The sequence below is a fragment of the Patagioenas fasciata genome, chromosome 1 (genome assembly GCF_037038585.1).
Source record: "Patagioenas fasciata isolate bPatFas1 chromosome 1, bPatFas1.hap1, whole genome shotgun sequence".
Taxonomy (NCBI): domain Eukaryota; kingdom Metazoa; phylum Chordata; class Aves; order Columbiformes; family Columbidae; genus Patagioenas; species Patagioenas fasciata.
The window spans coordinates 210,982,382-211,005,883 of record NC_092520.1 but is presented as its reverse complement, the minus strand read 5'-3'; the positions used below and the strand labels follow the sequence as shown (position 1 = coordinate 211,005,883).

At 43.5% G+C, this 23,502-nt stretch overlaps 1 protein-coding gene across 3 annotated transcripts in view; it reads right to left on the bottom strand.

Annotated features, from left to right (window-relative positions):
* Positions 1 to 473: 473 nt before the first annotated feature.
* Positions 474 to 23,502, bottom strand: part of SFMBT2 (Scm like with four mbt domains 2) — a 128,586-nt gene continuing 105,557 nt past the window's right edge. For all 3 annotated transcript variants that reach the window (XM_065855554.2, XM_071803535.1, XM_071803536.1), the window contains 6 exons: positions 21,542 to 21,651; positions 13,200 to 13,375; positions 11,509 to 11,681; positions 9,471 to 9,719; positions 9,193 to 9,321; positions 474 to 7,776 (listed from right to left, as the gene is read on the bottom strand). In XM_065855554.2, the coding sequence (XP_065711626.1) occupies positions 7,636 to 7,776; positions 9,193 to 9,321; positions 9,471 to 9,719; positions 11,509 to 11,681; positions 13,200 to 13,375; positions 21,542 to 21,651 (978 nt within the window). In that variant the 3' untranslated portion in view covers positions 474 to 7,635. The remainder of the gene's footprint in view (positions 7,777 to 9,192; positions 9,322 to 9,470; positions 9,720 to 11,508; positions 11,682 to 13,199; positions 13,376 to 21,541; positions 21,652 to 23,502) is intronic.

Sequence of the window (23,502 nt, the reverse complement as noted above, 5' to 3'; positions counted from 1 at the left end):
CAGAGCACACAGATGTGGAGACACATCTGGACAGGAACATTCACTGCCTGGAAGTCACACCATTGTGTGTCCATCATGCTTTGAGGGATGCAACCACAGCTAACGTCTATCTACGCCCATCCATGTAGACTGGCTACTGGCTCAGGTTCACCCCATCTTAGTATTAACCTAAACAAAGAGTTCACCTTTTTTAGATGTCCTCCAAAGGCACTGACAAGAGGCAGTTCCCTACAACAACATGATTTGGTCAATGCAAAGCTTAACTGTAGGTGCTTCTGTAGGTGTCTAACATCTCAACGGACAAATCCAGACTGGCCCACCCTAGAAGATGCGTGTGGCCACCCAAGATGAAGATAAGTTGACATTTGCAGTGAAGTCAAGCAGATGACTTTTTCACCTTATCTTCTCAGGGCTGAACCAAACAATGAAACACAACCCTCACTGTGCAGCCCAACAAAAAACTACACCAGAGATATGATTTATTGTTACTTTATTAACAATGTGGCTTACAATTGTTTCAAGTAAAAAGGGGATTTATTTGATTTTGAATAAAAATTAAAATATAACTCTGAATATAGATTTTCACTTATTTACATGAAAACATATATACAGAATAGAATCTTACAGCAAACTAACATGCCCTTTGCCCTGTGTACTTTAAAAAGTAAAAACACCAGCATCAATTGATTTATATGTATATATATACACATACATATACACACACATATATATATACATATATATCTCTAACACACCAAAGGGATTATATACACAAAGTTTGAATCAAATCTTCAGTACAAACTGGAATGCAAAACAATTTGAGGGTTTCCAACGTGCATCACCACGAATGGACCGTAACTGCTGGTTGTGGAGTTAATTTCTGTTGTTCCATAAGAGACAGGAGTGTTTAAGTGTTTGCCTTGTCCTACCATGGTACATGACAAGACTCAACTCTATTCACAGCCTGCACTTGAGACTCTCACTTCTGCTGGACCATACTGCAGCAAATACCTGGTTGTATTTGACATCCCTGCCTGGGTACATGAAACTGTTCCCCAGGTGAGTGTTTTCTAGCAAGCAGGTCCCTGAAGGTGAAAGCTGCTGGAATAACTGCACATATCAGCATATCCTGATCAGGTCTGATGGAACAGGGACTGGGAATCTCAATTAACACATTTATAAGCAGATATAGTGACCATAATCTCCAGTGAGACTGGAGCAGCAACGAGCAGGTGGGGTGACTTTGGAATGATCATTTTCATCCTGTCACATCATAACACAAGAGTGTTTTGTAGACCCACAATTTGAACTCAGGGCAATGGCACCTTTTTCTATGGGAGAGAGCTCAAGTTTTTAGCCCTGACATTTCCTGTGGAGGTCTGAAAAGTGCAAGAGCAAGTTCTTCAGCCCCCAGACCCAAAAGACACACAGGAGTTGGGTATAAAGGAAGAAAGTGCTTTTTCCCCTACTATTCAGCCAAGGAGCTTAGAGCCACCTGAGCCAAATCTCTGTATCTGCACTGGGAAAATGGAATATGAACCTTTCAGTATTGTAGCTTTGAGTGTATTGCCGAATTCTTTCCTTCATCTCATGTGGCTCCTGTTGGGGCTCAAAAGACCTTTGCTGTGAAGAAAAGCCTTCAGGAATGATGCTCATGGACCACAACTGTGCTTCCCTGTCGTGAGAGGTCCCTCTCCACAAAGATCTCTGAAGTCTCGAACTCCAATGTCTCCCCTTTGCTGAAATCCTCCCTCCTCTCTCTCACATCCTTGGCGGTCACCAAGACAAAGAATACCTGTGTGTAGGTAACCACACAGCAGTTGAACTGCTCCATTAGGCTACGTGACCTCTCCAGCAATAGCATCACTGGAAACATCTGTCCTCCCACAGTGAGCTGTGGGGAACATTTGCCCTTCAGGTTGCACAGAGTCCTTCAGCAAGGTGTTGAAGCAAGACCTCCTTGTCTCACCTGACCTAACTGCTTGTCAACAAAATGACTCCATGTTCAACTACAGCGTGATGATGGATAAAAATGTATTTTGCTGGTATGCTGTGCCACGGGGCATTGAGTTTTACATCAGGAACATGAGACATTTTTCAAGGTAAGAATTAACATGAAAGACTAAAACAAGAGAAAGGCCATGAATATTTTAAACTATGATCCATGCCGGTTTTGTGCAGTTCACATATCGTCTTCTGCAAAAGAATTCCAGCTCATGGCACCAAATCACTGCAAAACCACTCTTCTGCAGGATAGCTGACATTAAAAAGACTACTGGGCTATAAAACTCCCATATTTGATGACTGACTCATATTCTAAATTCAGCCATTAGGAATATTTGCACTTCTCACTGGAGTATTGTACCAAAGTATAAATGAGAATAGTAAATGCTTCTGCTCCTTTACTGGGAGTTCATGAGCACCTAAGGACACTAGTTCTCTCTTCTTAAGTCTGGCAGCTTTCAGCTGGATTTCTGCCCGCTAGGAGAAGAAGCGGTTTAAATCCTATGTTAATTAACTGCACATTTTTTGACTTTCAAGTGAAAAAATGTGATGCAGACCCGGTCCCACAGCCCATCCACCAACCTCGGTTACTCCTGGATCAAATCCTGAGTAACAGATTCCCTTAGTTCTGGGCCAGTGGATGTTATGAAGAGTATTATTGAGAATATATACATGCACCCCCATTTTGAAAGAGTTTTCACATCAGTATACTGTAGAAAACTTCTCCAAAAGTCATGACTGGGGTTGGGGAGGGTGGTATTTGTTGAGTATATCTCAGTTAAAAAAATCCACAGCCACAAGAAATAAAATCCTAATGCTTAAGATGTTGCTGATTACAGAAAATATTTCCTGGAGTAGAGAATCAGCTTTGCAATCCCAAGCAATGGAAAATACAGCGTGACATGTCTTAGCACCAAAATGGAGCCCTTGAGACTGCACTTATCCACATGTTATAAAGCTGGTTTTGATGGTGCTCAGTTGCAGCATGTTCTTATCTTTTGGCACTTGAATTTGGAGATGGGAGGAACAGCCTGAGTTCATCATCTTCCAGACACAGAAAAGCAAAAAGTATTTGAAGTGTCCTGATGGTACTGAGCTTCTGAAACACTGAGATGGCACCATAGCTCTGCCAAATTCAATTTTGCACCATGAAAAAACAAAGGCAGGCTTTTCAAGTGGTCAAATGTTGATTATAGCAGCCCAATAGTGTCTGGTTTGCCTCCAAAGAAGAGCTCCACACCACGCGACTGAGGACTGCAAAAGGTTGAAGGTTAAAGTCAAGGAATGGTGACTTTCCAGTTTAAGGCAAATTAGTTGTTTACCCAGAGTGAAATATTAATGGGGTTTAGGCGTCTAACTTACTGAGAAACTTTGTAAATCCTCAGAGACATTCAAATACCTCTGACAGTGTGGGCCAGGCCACCTCAGCTAGGACATGCATCTGGTAGACGCTTCACTATGGGCAGGGTGTGTAATAATTGCCTTTGATTTCAGCGGTTACCCAAGCCACACACCATTTCTAGGAGGTTTTCTGCAGCCTGCAGGACCAAACTATCAAGGGCTATTGCATGTGGTTAACACAGTGGAGCTGGAAACTGTGATATTCTTCTCAGAGCTGAGAGGCCATCATGGCTTTGAGAGGTAGAAAAATACCGGGTTTGGTCATCCTGGCACTTAGGAAAAAAAAAAATGGGAGTTTGTAGACAGGAGCTGTGTTTTCAAGTTGGAAAGGAGAGTTCTGAAACCAAGGAGAGCATTTTTCTTCAAGGTGGAAGAAGAGCATCCATGACAGCAGGAGGAAGGCAGGACAACCAGCTACAGAATCACAGACATTCCCCTAAGTTAATGCTTTAATCTAATTTCAGAGGCTGGTGCCTTGGGCCTGCAGACTGGGAATTGGCCGATCCTGTCAAGGAAAGTGTTGAGGGTGTTGGGAAGGGAGGAGGGACCTGCCCATGGACCTGTTCAATCTGAGTGCCCGCTCAAAACAAGCCAGTGCAGATGAAGACAGGCAGGTACCACACACTCTTCAACCCCCTACTTTTGCTCCAGAAATGCCCATCCTTGGTCCTATGCCTGAAGAGAGGCAAATAACAGATGCCTACATACCCTTCTTATGGGAGCAAAGGGGTCTGTGTGAATGTGGTGAAATTCAGCATCCAACAGCCCAAAAACGATGGCAGGGTTGCTCTTCAGCCCTTGGTAATGGTCTTGGAGACCATGAGTTTAGCATTTCCCTTTTGTAGCTAATAACACAACAAATTTCAGGCCTGGATGCCAAATTCAGAAGAGCTGGGGACAAAGATGCGGCTTCACCAATGCCATCGGTGTATCTGTGTTGTTACACCAGCTCTGAATTTAACTCAGAACCGGGGCTAAACCAAAAAAATCTTCCAGTGGCCTATACTTCCAGGTTGCAAAGTAAAATGATATTTTACCCCAGCAAGATCGGGTTTCCGGTCTCCTTTGAATTACATTACTCCAAAGCCTTGCTAATGTTCCAGAATTGAAATGAAGTCCAGGCAAGAGTTAAGTAGTTTGTTCTGATCTCTGCTCAAGCTGTAAGTGACAATCCGAGCACACTGTCCAGTTTAACTACGCACCATCCATTTTCCACATGCTTAATAAGTTGTCCAAGAAGTTCAGCTCCAGCTTTTCTGGAAGGCAATCAGTGCAACAGATAACAGTAGCCCAATCCCCTATTTCTTCCCAACCTGCAGACTAAAAGAAATAATAAAGCGTTTACCACCCAAGGTAATTTTAGTATAAAGATTTCAGATTATCATCTTCTTTAAACGGACAGAAAGTGACATGACACAAGAACAATAAATTCAGAGACGAATGATGAGGAGAGAGAAACCTGAGGAAATAAAAGAGCCGGCGCAAGATAAAATTAAAACTCTTTTTTTGTTGTTTAATAGGTGAGTTTTAAATACGATTTAACTTCCCTGAACAATCAACCAGTAAAGACTCCCATGTGTTGGGCTCCATGCTTCACACATCCCCTGCTTAGTCAACATCAGAGCTGGTTGCTCTCAGTCTGTGGTTGTCTGCTTCCCAACCGTGCCTCCATGAGTAGTTAGCTGCCATAGGAATATCTACAGTTACAAGGCTGATGGAGAAAACAATGATGTTTTTGCAACGTGTCCCAGGAAGCGTCAAAAGTCTCTGACAAAACCCAGTGGCCAGAAAGTCTAAGAACATCAGAGCAGCCAACGATGCTCAGAAGAAGGTGGATGCGGTAAGTAAAGGATCAGGGCTGGGATGCTGTTTAGCAAACAGCCATTCTTCTTCCCTTCCTTGAAATGTCCTCCTGTGGCTGTTCTCCTGACAGCAGTCCTTTGGGAGACTCATTTTGCTCTCATTTTTCTGGGTACAATCCTTTTGTCTTCAGAGACGAAAAAGGGAGCAATGTTTTTAGGGGACTCTAAGAGTAATCCGAAGTAGTTACCAAACCAGATGCACAGAGCCCACTGCTCCTGTCTGTAGAAAATCCAGTCTGAAGCCGAGTTTTTGAATGTCTACACCACTACAGAAACCTATTCCTGGAATTCTGAGAAACGAAAACCATTTGATGCAGAGGTGACTACTTTTCCCTTCAGTTGATTAAAACTTGAGCAACAAGATCTTCAGTACAATACAACAGCTGAGAACAGATCCAGTCCTGCTGATCCCCCATGTGAGAAAATTTTGGTGATGTCTCAGGAATTGGCAGGTCCTGGCCCAGCCTGCAGTGGTTGCATCCATCACATTCCTCAGTGGTAAATCAGGAAACTCACTGAAAAACAGACGAGAAATTCCCCAGTGATGCATAGCAAACAGAGTCAATGCTTCTTGCCTAACACATGCTCTAGGGCAGATCTGGATGCAGTCCACAACATTTATTTCTGAGGCTTTCCCACTTTAATCCAAAGGACTTAAGGAGGAAACTGATGAAGGAAAAAGTACCAGCTACAGCCTGATGTTAGTCAGTGGGTTCTTCTGAGCACACGGTGGTCAGCGGGATTATCTGATCCAAGTTTGCTGTCACCATATGGTACGTGATTGAGGTGGGGGTTATGTGGCCATGAGCACTGTTTTCAGATTGAGGGCTAGAAATGACATTTCTTTTTGAAGAGGTCTTCACCGAGTGGGCTTTGGCATCACAGCATGGTACAGAACTGTGTACAATTTCCAAGCTGAGTTCCCTGAGGCCAGGAAACAGGGGTCTGTTTATGGTTTGAGAAATAAAGTCTGCCGAAATCAGTGGTTTCCTATGAAATCAGGCTAAAACTCAGCACGAACCAACCAATTCACTTTCCGAGGGAAGGATTCACTTGCACCTTGAAGTCAGAGCAAAATTCAGATTTGGTCTCAGTTTGGTTCTTGCTTTTGGGAGAATTTTACATCACCAGGACGCTGCCCACCTCTGCTGAGTTACAACAAATTCAGACTCAACACGTGAGACAAATGGGGTCACATAACCCTGTAAAGTAAATGCAAAATACTTCTCCTATAAATACAACTGAATCAAACTCAAGGTGTCCAACCCATTTCTTCACCCTCTCTGGTGCTCACCCTGCTTGGCATGAAGCAATCCCCCAGTTCCACTAGCCAAGGGTGGCAATGGGACAATCTGGGGGCTTTATTGTGTTGGGCTGGATCCTCAGCTGGTCTAAAGCACCATGATGTACGCCACCTGAAAAAATAGATGCTTTTTATACCCACCTAGCAACCAGATCAATGAAGGTGCAAATGAAACCAGAATTCACTCAACAGTCTCATCATTAAATCTGAACAGACCTTTTTTTTTTTATTACCCTGTGGGGCTCAAAGTCAGATCTTCAAAGTGACTTGGATTTAAGAGGATGGGCTTGACTATGAAAGCTTTCATGTATGTTCTGTACAAGACAGCAGCACTGTACAGATCCCATCACAAGGACATTCAGCTTATTGTGCACGGCCAGCACGGCTCAGGACATGTTACTGTGCAACAGGTCTTGCTGCACCCCTGTCAGTTCACTGAAGCTTTGTCTGATACCATACAGAGACCGTGGGTTGATTCCTCTTTCATAAATCACGCAGAAATAATAATCAGCTTGTGACTGGTCTAACACTTCTTCCTTTTGTAGGATTGGAGAGGCAGGAGAAAAAAAAACCATTGATGACTAAGATCAAATCTGCAGTAAACCCCAGGTAATGCTATGAATGATCAAATATGAAAGAAGGGTGTCAGAGTTGGCTAAAATAATTGTTCAAGTCCAGAAACTGACCTAGACAAACCATCATCATCCAGAAATGTCCAGCCCTTCTTGGGAATGTGTCTGCCATTGGTGGCTTTGTTTTAACAAACGACAAACCATCTGATCCATGTTGGCTTTGCACCGCTGCGTAACGCGTTGGGTCGTGGGGAGAGACGCCAGCAGTCTTTCAGTGTGCTTTACAACTACAGAAAAATTAGTTCAATTTGTTGCTAGTTTTCTTGCTGTGTTTTTGTTTTTTCTTTCCCTACAGATTAATTCCCAGCGCTTCCAATCCCATGTGTTCTTGGAAAAGAAAAGGGATAAGGGGAAAAAAAACCAAACACCTTGAACAAGTTGAAATATTAAAAAAGAGAGGGAACAAGGAGAACAAAGAAATGGAGAAGTGCAGTCAGTTGGCGTATTGTGCATAGAAAGCAACTTTTACTCGCTCAATCTGGTGGCACAGTTTGATGGCTGGACCAAGCTTCAGCTCCATGCATTCTTGCACTGTGGGCAGTGTCAGCAACAGAAGGGCTTGGCCATCAATGTCCTGGGGAAGGAAAAGACAGGGAAAATGCTTTTGTTTGTGGACTCTGGAAGGCAGAAAGCATAGCCAGGTCAGTGTTTTCATCACAAATGCAAAACATAGCCCCATACTAGCTACTATGAACAAAATTAACTCTATCCCAGCCAAAAGAAGCACAGGGAGGATCACGGTCTAAGTGCAAAAAAACCCACTGTAACTCACAGGCAACACAAACTCCCAGGATAGCCCTGGTTAGGTTGCATTAAACACAAGGAGGATTTGGACACCTTAAGCCCTGCTTTGATCAGGACTGTCTACAGCTCAGGTTCTTCCTCCACCTTAGCTTGATGTCGTGGCCCACTGCACCAGAGCTTCCTCACAAATCACAAGGAAAAGCTCCAGTCATCTGTGTTTGATTAAAGTCCCCATAAAACTCTTTGGCAAAGGAGAGATTGGGTTGGCTTTCAAGCTCTGGGCGTTATTCCAGGCTGATTAAGAAATGGTTGGAGCACGCTACGACACCGTGACTCCAGCATCTTGCTACGGACTGTTTCAGCCTTGCTCTAGACTCGCACTTCAACTTCTCCCAGCAAAAGCAGCTGCACTTGGGCACAGAGTTATTCATGGTGAAGAATCAGAGATAGTTCAATGTGTAGTTGGCCATTTCACTGATTGCCATTGCCTATGGCCTAATTAACCACACTTGCTTCCTTCTAACTATGATTTCTTTGTGCTGCCCTTTACTTTCAGCAGTGGCTGTTACTCATTAGCCAAGGAATGGCTGTTTCTATATAAATTTTACACGTTCACACTGACTTGAGATAAAAAGCATTGGCGTCTGCTCCTGCAAACTTACGTGCTTAATGAGGAGATGCTTGGCATATCCTAAAATTAGATCATCCAAGGAGCTGACTACCAGATCTTCAGAGGGATGAAGATAGGAAGTAGGTGTCTACATAACTGGAGCATCCAGGTGTTGGTGCCAAAAATCAGGCAGCAAATTTGGGGTTCAAGAAGTAGTTTTCTGCTTCCCAGCCTGCTGTTTGTTAAACCAGGGTGGAATCCATGTGGCCAGGAGAGATAGCTTGCTAGACACCAAATAACCACTACCTGTTGGTACAATGTGCCTGTGTGACACCAGGATGGTGCTGTGGACCTTGGCATGTGCAAAGTCCAAGACTCCTGCTTTTCACAAGCACTCCATCTGGGGTGTTTCTGGTCTCTCTGAGGATCTGGCAAGGCTCTGAATCAAGCTTGCAAGGGCTTCCATGCTTTGCCAAAATTTGTGCTACAGCTTGGTCTGAGGGGATCTAAAGTCTGATCCTAATCTCTCTGTCAAAGCTCAAGGCCCAGCTAGCAAGGTAGTATGTGCTGCCCTTTCTTTCGTGATGTGAATAAGCACCACAGACACAAAGAAAAGAGTTGCATGAAGACCTCTACCTGCTCTTGAAATATTTTGGCAAGCGGTGCGCAGTCAGTCAGTTTAATAAACCTCACAACATCAGTCACAGTCCACTCCAATGGATTACTGTCCAGGATGAGTTTCTCTTCTTCTTCTTGCTTCATTTCCTACAAAAAGACAAAAAGCTCTCATAAAGAAAACTATGTTTGTGGTGAACCAGGGCAGGGATGTCCTCCTCAGATGAGCAAGGCTTGGCACCGAAGGTTAATTTAGGAAGAATATTTCTATTGATTGGGAAGGGGAGCCTCATACTCACCTCCTTGACTTGTGCACACTTCTCCGTCTCGCCGTAGGAGTGGGGTTGTGGTCTCCGGCTCCGTCGGGCTCTCTCCGTGGGAGCAGGTCTGTCCAACTCAGTGCTGCTCCGCAAGGTGACGGCTCGCCGGGGCCTGGCAGAGGGGACCTCGGCAGAGGAGGTGTCCGTCTGGTCATCCCGGAGCTCTGAGCTGGTTTCTTCGCTTCCCGTCTCATCCTCCATCGCGTCCGGCTCGTCGTCTTCGCTCTCCTGCACAAGGACCACCAGAGAAACAGCATCCGGGCTCGGAGATTAATACAGCAGCAAATTGAAAAGCACCGGGTCAAACTGCATGCCCCCGCCCACGACAGTCCAGGGTAACATTTATTTTAATGGAATTACCTCATTTTCATTACAGTGCTAAGTAGATTAGTCCTCAATTTAGATTTGTTACAAAATGTAGAACTAAAAAAAAAAAACCACGGTGGACAAATCCTTTTTTCTGTTTCTTACAAAAGGTCAACAGCCATCACTCATCTGGCATGAAACGTTCCTCTGTTGGGCTTGTCTCTCAAACCTTATGGCGCTGCAGATGCGCACGAAGAGGGGAAACTGAAAATATTAGAAGTATGAAACAAAACTCAAATTGCTCGAGATGAAATAAAATCAGAAACGGGCTTGGAATTTAAACCTTCACCTTGCTTCAAATTGTCATGGGTATCACTGCTGTTGAAAGGAAGGAAATTTTAGTGCCTCTTAAAAATACCTAGATCTACAAGTGCATATTTGTACTTAATTTCTTAGCTGGTATTTCTGTAAAACCCAGGACAAAGGATTTCACCCAGATTTCTCTGCTTTCAGCCCAATAGCTAACTGCTGAAGGCAAAGCACATATTTCCATTTAGAGGCTATTATACCAGATTCTTGTTATTTCTGTCACACAGAAGCTGCAAGCACACGCAAACTGATGGAAACTGTGTATTTTGAGCTTTATATATACATAAATGGCCTAAAAGGCTTCGACAGCTTAGCTCTGATCAAAGTGTGAGCACGCATCCAAGACATACGTGTAGGTCTTAAATGAAAGAGCAATTTTAGACAAAGTTAGTTATGTTGGCTGAAAGGCTGAAAAACTTGGCTCATGGTTGATTTAGGCTTAGCATGAGTTTAAATTCCTTTGAAGCACGTATAATTTAAGGAAATGAAGCAGAACTACACCTAAATGAGGACCAAGTCATGAGGATGCAAGCAATCAACTGGAAGCTGACTAAAACATCCCTTTCCAGCTGAACTAGAGGGATTTTAAGTAAATCAGTTTTGCTTCACATTGTACAGGGCAGAAATCACTGACACTCAGCTAAAGCAAGGAAACCACACGTGAACTTTGTCATCAGTATCGTGGGAAAAACACCTGGGAACAGTCCACGCAGAACGAAGTCTGCTCCAGGTTGCATTTGGACACGAACCACTGCTGAAGCTGGGATCCTGTCGTGTCGCCCAGCACACTGGAAAGAATGAGGCCTCAAATACCATACATTTGGGACACAAACCATTTGCTCGCATTCTACAGCTTCTAGAACTTCTCTTGCTTGATGTTGTGAACCAGAAAGTATTACAAATGGTTAATGAAAAAATGTTAAGTCCTTGAAACCACAATGGTCCACCAGTTATTATAACACTTCGAGATCCTAGACATGGATCACAAACCTCCTTCGCTCTGCTAGATGCTTTGCAAAGCATCTAACAACCTCATAAGCCTGCACACGGGCTTGCAAGGAAGCAAAATAGAACACAGATACAATAATAGACAGCATGTGAGCGTTATGAAGGTGGGCGCAAAAACTCCTTTTAGTTAACTCTAGAATAGACAAAGGTAAAAGTCGCCAATGTGTACCAATAAAACCAGTCTGACCTTAAAGAACAGAGTAGCAAGGAGAGATTCAAAATGTAAAATGGAAGTGTTGAGGTTTGCTGAGAAGTCCCTCAAAAGGAAGATGCAGGTGAGGGGACAGAAAAGCACCAAGGGGTTTTTGCTGATTTATGCCAGTGCAACACGTACCTCTGCAGAGCCCGCAGCATTCAAATCCACAGCTGACGACCTCCTTTTCTTCTGCACAAAGATGGATTTCCGCCTTTTTCTGCGTCTGGCTGGTTTGACATGTCCACTTTTCATGTTGTTATTTTCCCCAATTGGTGGCTTAATGATTTTTTTCCTCTTCCCATAATAATAAGCTGGAGAAATGAAGCAAGATACCCATTAAAAACTTTAACCGCCAGGAGAAGGAAACTTTGGCTTGCTTCTTGCTCCTGATTCAGTACTGCACTCTAGGTGCACTTTTATGAGACACTTTAAAATACATTGATTTGGAAAAAATGTGCAGTGTAAATACAAGATGTCATCTTGCACTAGCACAAGAGTGTTACAGCTCTTGTGTAATACACATTTATTGGTGATGAGTGAGGAGTTCAGAATTTAACCTTATAATATGTATTCAGGCAGAGCTTCCACTAAGCCAAGCAGAGGTTTGGAAGGAGAGAGGCCAAGATGTTTCAGATTTGATCCAGTGTCCTTCTGCATGAGTTAACAGTCTTGGAGACACTTTCAGTTGCTTATGTGTTCAGCAAAGAGTGAACAGGGCCAGCTATCTTGATTTATGTATGTTTGTTGAATGCATGGAGGAAAAGGCTTTTATTACCTTCAACTATTTTGTGGCCCGAGTTGAAATTAAGGATGTGAGAGGCTTTTGACTCTTGCTTGTGTTAGGTGTGTTTTGATGTGCTCTACAGCACCTTCTGGGGCTGCACCAGATACGGTAACCCGGGACAATTAAAACAACACTTGGCACCCATGTCAAAGTTCATAACTGAACTGAGCCTTTCATCCAATTGATGGAGTTTTGAGAAACAATTCATCCAGCCACACACAACCATCAACTTTGAGATGACACAATCTCAGCTGAAGCTCTCCTAGCTGTGTTCCTCCAGCTCTTCATTTGCTACCAGTGGGAGCCAGGGGTCTAGCTCAGGTGTAGACCTCTATGTAAACCCACAGTCAGTGATTTGAATATCTCCCTGAGCCCATTTCTCTTTCTTCTCTGGCACCAAACAGAAGATAATTCATTTGAATCAATCGTATTCTTTTCTTGCAACCTTTGTGGAAGAAGGACAGCATTCGCTTTCACTTTCCTGACTTAAGAGTCAGTAATATCAGTAACATAGACAACAAGAAGTGCTGAACACATGCCTAACTTCAGCCTTCCTGAATAGGAAGGAACATGTTTAATTATTGAACACTCTAAGCAGAGAGATTCAACGCTCCCAAACTGTGCCCAGCACCTGAGCATTTTGATACTGGCCTGTGCTGGTGCATTTGCTGGAAACTCTTCATTGAGTGAAGCTGTCTCAGATGTAGAAGTTTAAATCTCAGTTGGCCACTGCAGGTTCCTTTTATGTGCTCCTTATATTAACTTGACATATAAAGAAAAGACTTCCAAAAAGTAATGACTTTAAAATAGATATGTTGGGATGGAGAGAGATGGACAGTTTTATGGAGAGGTCTGTCTCTCTGTACAGAATACTAAGGGACACTATGGTGGTCTGGTCAGGATTAAATAACTGCTCCTAGATGAGATGAATCCTACTCAACATCAATGTGTTACACAACTCCTGTTCTTCATCACTAGCTCATTGACAGTCTGCCATTGCTCTGACTCCCAGCTAGCGACAAGAAGCATTTTGGCTGATACTCACTGTACTTGGTTTTAGTATGAATGGAGCAGTTCTCTGGGCAGACTTCGGCCACCAGCACAGGACTGAACAAGTTGGGACAGCACTCCAACTTTGCACAGACTCTTCTGCAGAAATCCGCCACCTGATCCGATGTCCGCACAATCTTAACAGTCGCCCTGTATGTCTTCCCTCTGTATCTAGAAAAGAGTGCAAGGTCCCATATCACCAATCACACAATGTCCTTTGATGCTACAGACCAGACTGTCCTCTGTTAGGGAGATACCTTCCCTAATGACTTTTGGGAGAGCATGTCTCTTGGGAAGGCAGGCAGAACAGGTCTATTTGTCTTCGTGGCTCCATTTCAGAGGGACTTGGGGAAGGAAAGGCAGGGTGAAAAGAATCAGAGGTGTGGACACGATTCAGGAAGGAATGCATGTGCAGACTGGACAGATCTGTTGATAGGGCAAGAGATGAAAAACATCACAGCAGACTTGGTGAGGATACTACACAGGACAGCAAGCCCATACCATGAACTGATGCGAAGATTTTGGGAGAGGGATGTAGCCTCTCTTCATATATTGACCTGCGATAAGAAGTTTTTAAGTCTTGCAGAGCTTTGTGGTCACCACTGTGTGTTTGAGCTGCATTGGAGAATGTCTCTATAAGCCCCCAATATACCTTTGGTCGTCTTCATTGCCATCTTTCTCGAGGCAGCTCTCATATAACGTTCCAGCTCAGAACAAGCCCACAGTTTCATTGTGGCAACTGCAGTCCCTGGTATACAGACATTGTGTGGAAGCATCCAAAGGAAACTGTACTGACTGGCATATGGGGACCTGATGACTTCACCGCTATGAGATGTGGGCAATACAAAACCTGAGGAACTCATTGGGACTCTCTTGAATTGTTTAATGCAGTTGCAGCAACGGACCCTAAACGGTCTGTTTTAGGGCCATAAAAATCATCAGAAAGATGGAACACCTCCCCTGTGAAGACAGGTTGAGAGAGTTGGGGTTGCTCAGCCTAGAGAAGGCTCCAGGGAGACCTTACTGTGGCCTTTCTGTACTTAAAAGGGGCCTATAAAAAGATGTGTACAGACTTTGTAGCAGGGCCTGTAGTGACAGGACAAGGGATAATGGTTTTAAACTTAAAAACGGGAGATTTAGGCTGGACATGAGGAAGACATTTTTTACACTGAGGGTGGTGAGAGCCTGGCCCAGGTTGCCCAGAGAGGTGGTGGATGAACCATCCCTGGAGACATCCCAGGCCAGGCTGGACGGGGCTCTGAGCAACCTGAGCTGGTGAAGATGTCCCTGCTCATGGCAGGGGTGGCACTGGGTGAGCCGTGAAGGTCCCTTCAACCCAAACTATTCTATGATTCTAAAAACTGATTCCTACAGGGAATGCTCAGGGCAGAAATCTGCCCATGCGCTACTAAAACATTTACTTCAGTGTTTTATATGAAGTGTTTCTGAGTGCTAAACAGCTGAGAAAGATACAGTTACATCCCTGCTGTAATACGTTGTAGATGTGAACTCTGAAAAACCAATTATCCCCATAATTTATTAAACAGCAGCACCAAGCTATTGTAAACAGGGAGATAAGGTTTTTAAAACATCTCTTAGGCGTCCCGAGGAATGCAACACAAGAGACAATCATGCAAGAGGCTGGTGCTAAGGAATTATAAATGTGGTTAGAGGAGAGAAAAGTAAAACACACAAAAGATGGAGAGACAGTGAAAGAGATTAGTGGATGGGAGGGAATGAAAGACAAAGCTACAGACATCAGGAAAAATGAGACAAGACATTTGGGAGTGTATTAAAAGCCTCAGTTCTCTAGCAGGGAATCAGCTGCTGACAGTCAGATATGGAAGAGGAAGAGGAGGAGAAGGTGAAACAAAGGAGATGTGTCCGGACAGATAAAACACACAGCTTGTGTCTGGACTCTGTTACCTCTCTGAAGGTTGCACAAAGCAACTGAGAAACCACCTTTTGCTGCTCTCGCTCCCAAAATCTCTTTCTGGAAATACGGGGGTATGGGAAAATGGTTGGAAACTGTGGTACATGAAGTGTTATAGAGCGGTGTCCAAATGAAACGTGGGTCTGAGAACACCCCAGTCCAACCAACCCCATGTCACAAAAATACTTGATCCAAACTATCACCTCAACATGAAACTCCTCCATTACCTAAATGAGCATTTCTGCAAGGCAGCAGGAACTGATACCCCATGTGGTGCCTGACCAAGGACTTCAGGTCATGGAGGAAATCCTGGTTTAATTCATCTGAATGAATGAATGGATGGATGGATGGATGGATGGATGAATGACTTAATCAGTCAACTCTTCATGCTCCCTGGCAGACCTGGACAGATGACGTAAAATGGAAAAAGTGTTCCTTCCAGGTACAGAGCACTGTTATCCCAGCTTCCCTATGAAACAGCTGCACAGACAGGCTGGCTAAAGAGGGTTTGGCAATACCTAATACCAAAAGAACAAATTCCACAGTCATTTAAATATATCTACTTATAAATATTTTACATTTCTTTTCAATGTGTTTGAAAAGACTCCTGCCTTTATTACTTCTCCAAGAGCCATCAAGTTTAATGATGGACTAGATCGTTAGGTCAGTAAGTCCGACTCCTGTGACAGGTTGCAGAACTTCATCGTGTTACCTTCACCTCAACCCAAGCAACTTTGGCTGGGCCAAAGCATCACTTCCAAAGAAACACCAGCCTCTCCTCAGGGGTCTCCACACTGGAAGAATTCCAGCAGCAGGACCACCTGTACCTAAACCTCATGAGCTGATGCCTCATTTTATGTCTGGAGGTGTCTGAATTTAACTTACATTTATTTGTCCTTGTTCTGACTTTCACCACCAGGATGAAAAGACTGCATCTGGTTTTGTTTCCCTGCAAAAGCACTGTAATCAAATTGCCTCTTGATCTTCTTTCTTATGAGCTAAGAAAGCTGCCTGATGGGTATTATTCAAGGATGGCTGACTTTTCCTAACTGTGCTTCCTATTGTGTTTGGCTGCCCAGAAAGGACTCATTGTACTGAAATGCCTGGTGAAAGAAAACGATAAAACTAGGAAAACGAACAGCTGACTGATTCCACAATCTGGTTTGAACGCAACACACGCACTAATTAACAGAATGGATGGTGAAATGGAGATCAACACGACTGCAGAAATCAGTCTCAATAACCCAAGGTGTTAGTACTGGCCGCAATAATATTTTTTTACATGATTTTAGCCTTGGCAGCAACTCTTGCAACTATAAACCAGGCTCTACTAATATTTTCCATATTCCTCACACACTAAAGGTTTTCAACACTAACACCACCAAATGTAATCTGAGCTGTTCTAGGACAGCCATGGGGGAAGAGTTCCTTTGGATATAATCAGAAACCCCCTTTCTATTAGCATTACTTGAAAAATTACCAGTTATTAGTATTCCTATTGATGTTTTCATACTAGGACTCCTGTCTTCCCAACCACTTGTAAGCAGTAAGTAACCTGCACACACAGCATGGAAGCACTGGAAACTTGGAAAACAGCTGTGTCAAGCATAGCATTTTCAGTTTTCTTAGAAATTACTGTTCTTTTAAAAAATGCTTTTCAGCTAAAGCTAAGAAAATCCTCCTTTCCTCTTTCTCTGCCCTCAGATCCCCAAAACTGGAGAAACTCTTATGGCTTTAACTATTTCCATGAAAAATAGACACAGGATCTTTGCTGATCCATTAGCGACAGTATTAAGCTAACAGCACTTTGCTGGCAATATCTTTCTACTGTTGAAGGTTCCTTTGGTGATAAAAAAGATCAGAGGCTCATGAGAACAAAATGACTTCCAGGAGCCCCAGTGAGGGACCATTGTGTGATGCCACGAAAAGCTGTGTGCTGAAGACACTTCAAACAGCAAGAAAATTAAGACTACCCTCGTTTTCAAAAGTCAGTTACGACAATCCTTGAGATCATGTTGAACAACTCAGTGGCTAAAAGCTCAATTTCCTTTAGAGGGACCAAAAAATGTCTATTTTCCTGAAAAAAAAAAAAATCCAATTTGTCTTATTAGCTTAAAGTCTGGCAAACATGAGGAGTTATTTTCCTCCAAAGCTATTTAATCAGCCAGTGACATTTTGTGCTCTTGAAGGATTCAGAAAGGGCTCTGGAATTGTTCTGGTTCTAAGGACATCTCTCATTAAGTCTCCTCCTGATTAAGGAAAGAAAGGGTTTAAGTGGTGCTAATGACCTCCACCTCCAAGACTTCACACAGAAGGCCACCTGGTCACGCTAATTCAACCTCGTGGTGCCTCAAGAAGTATGTAGCAGAGCTGATGTGGAAGGCAAACGAAATAATATGAGCTGTAGGTTTGTATTGACCTTTTGAGGAGCACCATTAAGAACCAGCTGTCACTTGGACTTCATATCATGGATTGCAACCCTTTGGGTTCAATTGTCCAGTCCACTCACCATGCATATGGTCAACCCACATCTCCAAAGCTTGGCTATAAGGACACTACGGGAGACTGTGTCAAAAACCTTGCTAAAATCAATATAAGTAACTCCCACTGTTTTTCCCTCAACCACCAAACTATTTATCTCAGCACATCAGGCACAACTTGCCCTTCGTAAATCCATGCTGGTTCTTGCCAGTCACTTATTGGTCCCGTATGTTCTTGGAAATGGCTTCCAGGAGGATTTGCCTAATAACCTCCCCAGGAATGTTACGCTGATGACTTGCAGTTACCTGGATCCTCCTTCTTGCCATTCTTGAGAAGGGGTGTGATGTTTGTCTTTCTCCAGACATCAGAAAGCTTCCCTGATCATGATAAACTTTCAAACATGACAGCGAGTGGCCTTGCAATGACATTGGATGGTTTTCTCAAGATCTGGCTGCATCCCATCTGGTTCCATGCACTTGCACATATCCCATTTGCTCTACCTTCTTTACCATTTACTGTGGGTAACACTTCCCTCCCTCAAACAGTAACAGGGACCTGGGAGGCCTGAGAACAACCTTTGTCAGCAAAGGCTGAGGCAAAGGAGACTTCAAACACCTCAGCATCACCCATCACAAGTGAAAGGCAGTCTTCTGAAGCATCCACAGTGACAACACTTCCTTTGAAATGCAGCCTCATAAATAAGCAATGATGCCTGTGATTGGGGTAAGCATTCCTGAGTTCAGCTACTGGATTTGGCCAGCTCTCAAAATTTCATTTAATGGAGTCCAGGAATATTCATCTTTCTTATTTTGATGAACTGGGCTTCATACAAGACCCAGGAGATAACTCTCTGCGCACACTGATACTGTTTAAGCCCAAAGTCCTGAAAAAATGGGTAAGTCCAGACAACCCCACTTACAGCCCTTAGAAACAGCCCTTAAAAAGCATAAAGTCCCTCCAGCATTTTATGTAAAATTAGAAAGTCAAATCTAGATGTAGGCACTGAACTTAAAGCATCAAAACGATAAGGGTTGAACGCCTATAGCTTTGCCTGGTCCTCATGGGAATTCAGAGGATCAGACCTGACATTTCCAGCTCATCATCACCAATAAATCAGGTTTGACTATTTTCACAAAGTGCCAGCAGCGCTGATGGGAAGTGACTGCCATCACACACTGCAGACACATCTCTTTGGACAATCTAAATTGTTTATCTTCTTTGCAAGGCTAGTATAATTGATTCTGCGCTGGTCACACCTGACAGCGGAGTGAACTAAATGCAGGTTGCCCTACGACTGAGATAATGCATTCCTGGCAGTGCGCGGTTTGCCATTTGGGACAGTGGGGAAAAACAACCTTCTCTTCACCGTCTTCCTCCCTCCCCTTCTGCAGCCGTCACCGCAAACAAACAACAACATTGTCAAGATCCAAGGAGTTGTCAGCTTACATCAGAAGGGCGGCGGTGACACGACATGTCACATCACAGCACAGACGCTCCAGCTGGCTGTTGAGCTGTCATCATTAGCAGCAAGACACCATCGGGAGCTGGTGTAGGTGGAAGTTGGTGTAGACAGGCGTTTGCTCGTTACGGGTCTCTGTTTAAGATTCTGGAGCACAACTGTCTGTCATACCTGATGTCATGTGCCATGTGCCATTTGCGCATCCCAGGGTATCTGATTTCACGAGCGTGTTTTCTTTTCTGCTTCTGCACAACCTGATGCGATTAAACCCCCGATACACTTCTTGATGAAGCTGCTGAACCAAACTCAGGAAGGATAAAAGAGCGAAGTCCTAGGGTAGTCAAACAGTCTTAGGGCATGTCTGGCCTCTGTCACCCCCTCTCAGAAGTACTCAAACTACCCGCAGGCAAGCTGGTATGACCAGCCAGCACCACTCTATGAGTCTCAACAGCACAAGCTGCCGTCCAGCCCCATGAGCTCTGTCTCCTCGGAGGACAATGCCACACTGAATGAGAATACATTTGGATGCTCAGAAGTCACTCCAAAACCTGCTGTCCCAGCCCTGAGCCTGTAATGATCCGTTCTGTGGCTTGACGAAGTTGAAAGAGGTTACTTGATTCACTGAAGAGCTGAGATTGCTGCCTCCTGGAGTAGCCATCACACAGGAACACATACACAGCCTGTGGCTGGCTGGCCAACACAAAATACAAAACCTCTCTTCTGGAAAGCATTGGTATATTTTTAGATGGCAAGTTATGTAGATATAAGGTGTATTGCAGCAGGTTGGCTGCCCCGCTAAATAGATGGGAGGAGGAGGCAGACAAAGGAATGAATGGGTCATGGGGGGAGGTAACGGGGATGGAGATGCTCATAACAGGATGATTAGCACATCAGGTAACAGTGAGGGAGAGTAAGTGGTTGATGTGATACGGATGAGTGACAATCTCTAGAGGCCCACGTACTCATAACTGAGTTGGTCTTGGTGTATCAAGCTGCCTGGGGTTCTCAGTGGACTGAGCTGTAGACATAGCTGATGATCAAAGACAAGACATCCCTGCACTTAATGATCAGTTAAACATTTTCCAGGCTGTCTCCCATTAGAAATAAGGATTGCAGCCTGTAAGCAAAATTCTTTGCGGGACAGGACATTAAGCTGGGGCATTACATCTTGATTTCACAACTGCTAAGTACTTGTAGAAGTGCATTATCTGATATTTGCCGGTACAAAGTGTGGGAGCTTGGAGTCAATGAAAACCAGGTCATGGACAATGACTTGTTTTTAATGAAAATCTGCATGTGCGAGGATGACTTCCAGATTTCCATCCACAAAAACATAAAAACATGACTTTCTGCATAGGTGAAAGAAGCAAATTAAAAAAAGGATTTTCTAATAGCTTTTCATTTCTGATTGCAATCTTCCTTTAGAAAAGCAGTTTCTGAGTACACAGAATAAAAGGTTCTCAATTCTCTCCCTCAACCAGAGTACACACGAGTTTTCTGCAAGATCTGCATGGCCAAAGATCAAATACAATAGCAATCAATAGCGCCATATTTGACAGCCAATCATTTCAAATAGCCAAGAGAAAATTGCTTTGATTAGAAAAGGAGTAACAGCGCTCAGTACAAAGGATGAGATTCACCACATTTAACTTCAGTACTCAAAAAGTCAAGGTGATCAAGTTAGTCAATGGAGAGATGTCTTCAAAGAACTATTTGTTGACATTCAACTTGAAGTGGGGAAGAATTGCTCTTTGGAGGGACTCTGGAGAGAGGTGAGATTCCTCTCCTTCAGAGAGACAATGACTGTAGAAATACATTCTAAGTGTAGTGCCCATTACAAAAAGAAGACATAAATGGGTAAATTTTGAAGCTGGAAGGGGAAAATTAGTATTTTCTAGATACACAGATTTCTTAAACATTGTTTAAATGAGAATTGAAGCATATATTCTAGAAAGGCCTCAAATCTTGATCTGAATCCCAGATCTGTTACTATCTCGCCCTAATACCTCTCCTGATTAAAACTGTGCCCCTGCTATTTTGTTTGCACTTGGTTTTTGTGCCATTCATTCTTGTCAGGTTTTTCTGCATTAGAGTGACAGGCTCTATATTAAAAGCAGTAATACTCCTACATTTTGGAAGCCAGGAACTGAGTTAATTCAACAATAGCCAAGTTTATAGGAACAGCTTATCATAAAACTCAGGACTTCCCTGAGTAAACATGGCATTTTTCACCAAAATCTGGATGGATGCTTAGAGAAACACAATAGAAATGAACCATTCAGGTGAATATTTCATTTGCTTAAGTTGCTATAGAATGAGACGACTAATTCAATGAAGCAAAATGATAATTAGAAAAGTGAAACTCTCACAATAAAAAATCTTTTGTTCTCTTCTTTTTTTTCCTCTGCCCAGTCAGTTTCATTTTTTAAGCCTTCAAAATAAAGATCGCATGGTGAAGACTTACTTTGCTTTAAGTGTTTCCTCCTGGAAATTCCACTGAGGGTCTTCCACTAGCTGCAATTCTCGTAAAACACTCCCTGGCTTGTAAGCTGCATTGATCACCATGCTGAGAACCTATTGAGAGACAAAACCGACAACACCGATGGGTTCAACAGCCGTTCTTGACCACACTGAACATGATCCCAGGTGCTGCATAGGCAGGAGCAGCTTCCAGGTGCCACCTTATGTTCAAGGCTGCACAGGATAAGTGCTAGATGCAATGAGAAAAGGTCCCAGATTGGATCAATGTGCTAAATATACTGTAGATAACACATCGATCTGATACGGTGACTGCATTAAATGCTGCCAGCTAAGCCCAAAGATCTCCTGATAATCACTATTTTGCTTTGAGGCAGAGCTTCTCACCCAGAGAAGATTCCACTCCCTGCATCCACACTGGCTCAATTTAATAAAAAATGAAAATAATTCTGATGGTTCAACCAGGTACAAAGTCACTTGTACCATTACACACTGACTACTAAAGAGGAAACTCACACACACACCTGAGGTGAGCAATATGCTTAAGCATCTGAGTGCTGCGTGCCTTGGCTTCATTAACAGAATGTTAATCAAGTTTACACAAAAAGAGTTTGCAGGAGGTGTCCCTGAAACTCAGTGTGTGTCCACTCTGTACAACAAAATGTGCGAATCCATTTAATCCAAAGTCCCTGAGAATAAAAATGATTCCTACTATTGGCTCAGGGAATCCCAGCTTTAATAGTCTACATTTGGCCTAAGGAGATAAATACAAGAAAAACAAACCTCTTAACAGCACCAGACCATGTGTTTGAACACTCTGCATCGTATGTATGTGAATGACCCCACAGTGAGTCTGGATTGGTTTTGATGTAATTTAGCTCTTTACCTAACACCTGTTCTTAATTCTTCGGAGGCTCACAAATGATGTCGGTAGGATGAGCTTTAAGCTTCCCCAGAACTCATAAATGTGGTTCATCAGAAATTAAAACCTGACGAGGTTATATTGCAAAGAGCAAAAACAGCAATGTGTTCATGTTTTGGCCATTTTTTCCTGGTTTTTATGATTTTTTTTTTTTTTAATTCAGCAACCTGAGGGTTTTCCAGTGTTTTGGAAACCTCATAGGATTAATTATTTTCAGGCAAAGGCTTCATTTAATGCTGCACAGTACCATGTAAAATGGCAGTGGTTTGAGTTGCCTGGTTAGGTTGTTTATTAGAAGCAAACTCTGATTTATCACTGGGCCCTTGGAAACATTACTTGAGCCACTTTTAAAGAAAGTGCAATTAGAGACACCTAAAGCAATGCCCAATAAAAGCACCAGTGTCTTATGCAGCTCTGATCACCTGTACATCTCAAGTACTCTATGAGGAAGGGCAGGAGCACATTCCCTTCCTCACACAAGGGGAAACTACAACACAGATTCACCCACAGCTCTTCATCTGGTTCCCATCTCATTACACAACCCACTATACTGGTTACCAAGACACATGGATTCCCAAGAGAAAAAACTAAAGCTCTGAGTGAGCCCATCCAGTTGTTCATCCACATCCCTTCTTGCCTGCTACTCAACATACAAACTGATGGGGCCATGGACTCTGACACAAGACACTACGCTGGACATGAGGAAGAAATTTTTGACACTGGGGGTGGTGAGAGCCTGGCCCAGGTTTCCCAGAGAGGTGGTGGATGAACCATCCCTGGAGACATCCCAGGTCAGGCTGGACGGGGCTCTGAGCAACCTGAGCTGGTGAAGATGTCCCTGCTCATGGCAGGGGTGGCACTCCATGAGCTCTGAAGGTCCCTTCCATCCCAAGCCGTTCTATCATTCTATGACACTGAGATATGATGCAGGGAAGCCAAAGATGAGTTTTCAAAAAAGCATCACATGCCAGGATAGCTCCCGTGCTCATTCACAACCCATCAGATGTGTTCTCCTCCTGAACAGC